Source organism: Portunus trituberculatus, chromosome 50 (genome assembly GCF_017591435.1).
Source record: "Portunus trituberculatus isolate SZX2019 chromosome 50, ASM1759143v1, whole genome shotgun sequence".
Taxonomy (NCBI): domain Eukaryota; kingdom Metazoa; phylum Arthropoda; class Malacostraca; order Decapoda; family Portunidae; genus Portunus; species Portunus trituberculatus.
Window position 1 is genome coordinate 11,813,893 of NC_059304.1, and position 7,500 is coordinate 11,821,392.

General features: G+C 44.0%; 1 protein-coding gene across 1 annotated transcript in view; it reads right to left on the reverse strand.

Annotated features, from left to right (window-relative positions):
• Positions 1–1,451: 1,451 nt before the first annotated feature.
• The window catches only part of LOC123499978 (homeobox protein slou-like), a 28,570-nt gene continuing 22,521 nt past the window's right edge, over positions 1,452–7,500 (reverse strand). The window contains exon 4 of the mRNA XM_045248520.1: positions 1,452–4,436. Within this exon, the coding sequence (XP_045104455.1) occupies positions 3,429–4,436 (1,008 nt within the window). The 3' untranslated portion in view covers positions 1,452–3,428. The remainder of the gene's footprint in view (positions 4,437–7,500) is intronic.

The following is a 7,500-nucleotide window of genomic DNA, read 5'->3' on the forward strand; positions in this document are numbered from 1 at the left end:
TTTTTTTACTTTCTGTCATTCTCTCCCCCTTTTTTTTCTCTCTCTTATTCCTTTCTGTCGTTGCTGTCACATCCCCTCTTTGTCCCCCTCTCCTTTTCTTTCTTTACTGTCACTTTCTCTTCCCACCACATGCATCTTTTTTATTCACATTTTTCTTCTTGTCTGTCGTTTACTAATTTTTTTTTTTTTTTACTTTTTTCATTTTTTTTTTCATCATTCTTATCGTTTCCTCATCACTTTGAAAGCCCTTATTACTTCGACTACAGTATTGAAAAGTTCCCTTAGAAACCCTAATATCTTCCAGTGCAATCATGAAAACGCCTCCAAAACTTTTACCATATCGACTGCAATAATGAAAACCCTCATATCTTCCACTACAATCACGAATAAGCCTTGAGAAACCCTTGTAACTTCCATCACAGCCAGTTGAAGTTGTTGACATGAGACGCGGAAAGGCTTCAGAATATAGAGGAGGAGGAGGAGGAGGAGGAGAAGGAGAAAGTGAAGGAGGAGGAGGAAAAGAAAGCTAAATTAGTAAGCCTACACGTGGCAGATAAGGAGGGAGAAAATGTAGTGTTTATAATGCATTTCATCATCTTAGTCTTATCTACCATCTTAGTCTTATCTGGGATTAAAAGAAATGTTTAATTAAAAAGCAAATGAAACGCTGACAAAATCACGACATTTTCTGGAGCGTGTTTGATTTTTTTTCTCTCTCTTTTTTGAATGCCTTTAGTCATGTTCCTCACTAACTTTCATTGTAACCACTCGTATCTATTTTAGGATCGCTTTCCCTCCATCTCTCTCTCTCTCTCTCTCTCTCTCTCTCTCTCTCTCTCTCTCTCTCTCTCTCTCTCTCTCTCTCTCTCTCTCTCCTTCAGTGCCTTCGTCATTTGCGTAATAAATATTCTATCTTATAAACATTAATTCTTGTCACTAGTCTGCATCTCTTTCTTCTTTTTATGGGCAAGGAGTCTCTCTTGTACAGCCTTCATCTCTTGGAGCGACGATAACTGAGGAGAAGAAAGCGGTGATGTGTTTTATCACGTATTTCCTGTTTTCTTTAAGTTTTTATTTTCTTTTTGTGCAGTTCACCCTTAAAAAGTCAGGCAGGAAGGAAAAATTGTCACAGATAGATATATAGGTAAATAGGTAGATAGATAAAGATAGACATGTAGATGAATAAAAAGACTGGAAGATGAAGATGGAGAGAGAGAGAGAGAGAGAGAGAGAGAGAGAGAGAGAGAGAGAGAGTTATATTTGTAAATGAATTGATAGATATATACATAAAGACAAACAGGTAAATAAATAGAAATAGACAGGTAGAAAGATAGAAAGATTGATAAATGAAGATGGTTAGAGAGAGAGAGAGAGAGAGAGAGAGAGAGAGAGAGAGAGAGAGAGAGAGAGAGAGAGAGAGAGTTACATTCCGGGTCATAACAGAACGCAGGAGGGAAAGCTTTATTGAAACATTTCTCTCTCTAAATACACAGGGATTATAAACCTCTTTGATTCAATAGTGTGTGTGTGTGTGTGTGTGTGTGTGTGTGTGTGTGTGTGTGTGTGTGTGTGTGTGTGTGTGTGTGTGTGTGTGTGTGTGTGTGTGTGTGTGTGTGTGTGTGTAAACTAGCCTATTTTTAATACTTGAATTGAACTGCTTGCCTTTACTGCACGTACATAGATGATATTTACACGTGTGCGTAGCTATATAATACATTACTGTATCATGTATATGTATGTATGTATGTATGTATGCATGTATGTAGATATATTTAATGCAAATGAATACTGGGATTAGACAAAGCATACCGGTGCATATATACATAAATGTGAATTCATACATATAGTTTCTCTCTCTCTCTCTCTCTCTCTCTCTCTCTCTCTCTCTCTCTCTCTCTCTCTCTCTCTCTCTCTCTCTCTCTCTCTCTCTCTCTCTCTCTCTCGTACTTACACTAGCTTAAGACTCCACAGCCTCGGAGGGGAGGGGGGAAGGAAGGAGAGGATAGATGGAGTAGGAGGAGGAATGGACAGAGAAGGAAGGAACAGGAGGGAAGGAAGGGACAAAGAAAGAAAGTGAAGAATTATAATTAGATATGAGTGTAAGGAAGGAAACGGAATGGATAACGAGAGAAAAGATAAAGATGAAGGGGAAGGGGAAGGGATGAAGGAAGGAAGGAAGGAAGGAAGGAAGGAAGGAAGGAAGGACAGAAGGAAGGAAGGAAGGAGATTAGTGTATTCTTAAGATCGATTACGTAGTTATTACATTATATATTACATTAGTACACTGACATCTATTACAGTAACGTTGTATTTATAGTAATGCATTTCTCGCTTTCTTACTATGTGCGCCAAGCAAGTAAGGTGTTGCGTGTACATTCATACATACATACATACATACATATAAACACACATACCGAAATACTTACATACATACATGCACATACATACATACATACATACATATTCTCTCATGCATACGTAGTCTCTTTATTGATAGATACAAGCAGGTAGACTTACAGACAGACAGACAGACAGACAAACAGATTAACAAGCAGACAGGCAGACAGACAGACAGACATGTAGGTAGACAGAAGAACCAAAGTACTGTCTTGTTATAGTGTAGAAGTTGTGACGGTATTGTGCTGGTGTTAGTGTGTGTGTGTGTGTGTGTGTGTGTGTGTGTGTGTCAGGAGATACACAGGTTCCGCTGCCAGAGTCCCGCCAGACATGCTTGGCGGGACGTTGAGGGAAAGGCAAGAAACCTAAGCCGCCTTTTGAACGCCGTTAATTTCCCAGACATTTCAGAACATTTCGAGGGCCACACTGTCAGGAGGAGCAATAAAAAGCTTAGATCAAGGAGTCTAAACAACACTTTTTCCCTTGATATTTGAAACGTTAGTTGTCATCAGTCACTCCCAACACTCCAAAACGACTTTCAGCATTTAGTAATGAAAAAAACCAGAGTAAAAAAGAATAGAAAAGTGTTGAAAGGAGCGTGAGGCAATTACCCACGCAAAATTTGCTTCTGGTTTGTAAATGAAAATAAGGTGTAGGGATTGTGCTCCCTTTCAAACACTAGCAAAGATACAGTTGGTCTCTTTTCAAAGTGTTGCCCTTTGTTCATTGTTCAGAGTTTCAAGATATATAAAAAACTCAAGACTGAAGGGAATACAAACCTCACTGAAGCCTGTTTAATGCTGGTGGGAAATGTTAAACAAGGCTGACATTAAACGGCTTCGTCAAGGCAGCCAAGGGAATAAAGATAGAGAATGAGACGACAGGGTTATCACAGGAGGTAAATGTATCAGTTTATCAATATATTTAAACAAGGGCATGGCGTAGCGGCCCACACCTGCCACTCTCCCACGTCGGCCCACAGGAGCCCACAGGAAAGCAGGGCTTATCTTATAACTGTCCAATCCAAGAGCTCACGTCGCTGATTCATCCCCGTCTACATTTTGAGCCTCGGGTGTTGCTTCCTGTGGTGCGTGTGGTGATGAGTCGGTCACTTCACCAGAGGCCTTCTCCGCGTCGTCAGTGGACTTTTCTGTCGCTGATTCCTTCGTTTCTTCTGCCTCTCCTACCTTGCCTTCATTCTTTGATTCATGGTTTTCTGCTTGCTTCAGTCCCTCCTCCTTCCCAGCGTTTGCGGAGGATGGCGCCTCGTCAGTTGGTGAGGCGCCGTCTTTAGCTTGAGTAGGCGTGATCCCACCAGTAGCGTTGCTTGCGGTTGCGTTGACTTTGCCCTGCGCAGTGCTGCCTGGGGATGGGAAGGCGGCGGCGGTAGTGCTGGTGGTGGGGGTGGTACCGCCGTGGGCCTTCTGCTGGGAGCTGGCGGCATCCTGGGGTGTGGTAGCGCTGCTGTGGTGGCCGTGGCCGTGACAGTGATGGTGGTGATTGTGTTGGTGGTGGTGGTGATGATGGTGGCGGTGGGTTTTTCTTGGGCTGGCAGCTGCGGCCTGAGCCTCCACCTCCTCGTCCACCTCCTCCACGGACTCCTGCTGCGTGGCGGTAGTGACGGCCTTGAGACGCGCCGAGATGCGGGAGAGGACGGCGTTGGAGGCGGCCATGTTGACAGTACGCAACAGGTGGCTCTCGGCGTGGCGGCTGTGCAGCTCTTGGAAGTGCACCACGTTGGCCATGGCTGCAGGAGTGGCTAGAGAGTGACTCCTCTTTTCTCGCGGTACCAGGTGGTCGCCAAACCTGGTGGGGGAAGAGCTCACCAGCGACAGAGACTTTTCGAAGAAGGTGTACATCTTCTCTGATTTCGGGGAGATGCTGGACGGGGAGCGAGAGCCGTCCTCATGCTCCAACCCCAGCTTCTTGAGACAGCTGTCCGTGCACGTGCCGCAGGATTCACACCGCCCACCAAGCGCTTCGAATCCTGCCTGAGTATCCTTAATCTCCGGCCTCTCCACCATCAGTCGAGCGTGTTCCTGTGGGGGAGGATGAGACTAATGTTATAGGGAGCGATAGACACGAGAGGAGGCAAATTGCAGGAAATTGTGCAGCGAGGGCGGTAGTGGTGAAGTGTGGCGCGCAGTGGGATGGTAAGGTGAGGAAATGATGTGTTAGAGAGGCTGCGGTGGTGTTAGAGGCTGTGGCAACATGAAAAGAAGGATGTAAGGGAGATATGCAATAAGAAGAAGCTAAGAGGAGGGAAGAGGGAATGGTAGAATAATATGACCAGTGGAACGGTAGAGGGGGAGAGGGAGAGAGAGAGGAAGAAAGGGAGAGCTTTGCGTGGGAAAGGCAAAGGGAAGTGTACTAAAGACAAAGAGGAGGAAAGGAGGGGAGATAATAGGATAGGAGAATGGAATTAACGGAGAGGAAAAGACAGAAAGAGTGAGGGAAAGGATTCAGTGATGCATGAAACGTGGAAAGTAAACGCGCACACACACACACACACACACACACACACACACACACACACACACACACACACACACACACACACACACACACACACACACACACACACACACACCTCTGATTTATCTACAGGATCTCTGTTTTTCGTCGTTTTCAAATAATATGAGAACTGAAAGAAACTCTTTTCTTCTCTCTCTCTCTCTCTCTCTCTCTCTCTCTCTCTCTCTCTCTTTGGTCATCAAGGCATCGAACGAAACGATCCAGTAATGATAACGTCTCGAAAATACATTCAAATAGGTCCTCTCTCCTTCCTCCTCCTGCTCCTCCTCCTCCTCCTCCTCCTCCTCCTCCTCCTCCTCCTCCTCCTCCTCCTCCTCCTCCTCCTCCCCTTTCTTCCATTGCCTTGGGCGTCGTGGTTGCCATGGTGACGAGGGACATTTGCCTTCATCGTCCCAGTCCAGCCAGGTGATGTGACGCTTTGGCACGTGAGGGTGATAACAAGTGGTGGTGGTGGTGGTGGTGGTGGATGTCACATGATGATGATGAAGATGAGAAGGAGGAGGAGAAGGAAGAAGATGAAAATGAAGAAGATAAGGACGAAGAGGACATGCAAGTGACAAGGGAGAGAGAAAGAGGTGACGATAACGACGAAGACGAGAAGAGCAAGGAGGAAGAGGCGAACGAGGAAGATAAGAATGACAAAGAGAAGGAGGAGGTGAGGGAGAAGCAGGAGGAGGAGGAGGAGGAGGAGGAGGAGGAGGAGGAGGAGGAGGAGAAGGAAAGGAGAGTTAATTATCTAGGTGACAATAGCATCATATACAGTACATTATTAAGAGAACCTTGTATCTGCGTCAAAAAGCTGGATGCACACACACACACACACACACACACACACACACACACACACACACACACACACACACACACACACACACACACACACACACACACAGCGATAATGAATCCCAGAACATGATTTCTTCCTCAAACGAGAGCTTCCTTGATCCCTCCACTCAGCACGGGAAGGAAGGAGGGACGGGAGGAAAGAAGGAAGGAAGAAAGGAAGGAAGGAAGGAAGGAAGGAAGGAAGGAAAATAAGCGACACGTTAGAGGTCCGAGTAAAGGGGATTCCTATCTCCTGAATAGATTTAGTAGCGAGTGGAAAGTGTTGAGAAGAGTTCATTAAGCTTTAGGGATAGAGAGAGAGAGAGAGAGAGAGAGAGAGAGAGAGAGAGAGAGAGAGAGAGAGAGAGATTGGCGACTATGGCAGACCAAAATAATCCATATGGAACCAAGTTTAGACTATAATTTTTCCGTATGCAAAGTTCATTCTTATTGTCAAGAAGTTTGGGCAGCTGGGTGATCGTGGCAGGAAAGTCAGAGCGTAGGTTTTATAGTGAAGGAGAAAATCTAGGCCGTTTAAAGGGAACGAAGGGGTTAAATTTGGCTATTAATTATAGAGTGAAGATTATATTACGTTGCCTACAGTGGGCTAAGGAGGCAAGTTAAGGAGGAAAGTGTCGTAAGGGATAATTAAAGAGTATGTATTTATTACGTGGTTTAATGTGAGTGAAAGTGTAGTGTCTTGAGGGAGCGAGGAAATAAGAAAACTTCACTCTAAGGTTATCAGGCCAGATATCATTATTATTTTATGTGCACCCATTCAAATATTCAACACAACTTTTGATTCTAAACTAATAAAACACCCTGGTCCGATTCTTCTGTTTTTTTTTTTAATGAACCAAGTGTTTAACGTTTGTAAGGATTCGAAGCTATGAACTCCTCATTAGAACCGACTACACTACAGAAAGGAGACATCGTGAAAGGAAGGAGAAGTCGTTAGGTAAAGAACAATGAGTAAAATATATTGTTTAAAGTAACTGAAGGAGGAGAATCGCGGAAGAAAGCGTTTAAAGTTGAGGATTAGAATGTGTTGCAAAGAATATTTATGTGGTTTGGGTGCAGGAGAGTGTGAAGAGTAAAAGTGCATAGTGTTGGCTAAGGAGGGAATGTTACCTTGTTGAATCAAGTATTAGCTAAATCAACATAAATGAAAATAAATTCTATAACTTAAGCGTAGATGTATGTACCTAAAGTATATGCCACAGTGAAGTGAATGGAAGAATATTGTAAGGTAAAAGAAATTCTGAGAAACCTAAGCTATTTACTTAGAAGAAAAAAAAAAAAAAACAACAACAACGGAGAGATGCGTGTTCCAGGAATCTCATTACTTCCTCTCCTCTTTCGAGACTCATCCTCTTTTCTATTCACCGTAAATTTCCGAGAATCTACATAGAGAAGGACAAAAGCAGATACAATGGCTGCACGCGCGCACACACACACACACACACACACACACACACACACACACACACACACACACATCCAATACCTATACTATACGAGTGGACCAACTTTCGCAACTGGACTTTCTCTGAGACCAGGTGGACAATCCTCACAAATACAACCTCGAAGGCTGAAAAGAGGATTGCTAGTGGAAGAGAAGAAAGCTGAATAGAACAGGAAAAGAAGAGCCTACAGTGACAGAATGTGTACAGGAAGAGCGAGATGAGAAAGTAGGATAGTTTTGTATAGAATGTTTAGAATAGAGCAAAATAGTGAACTGGA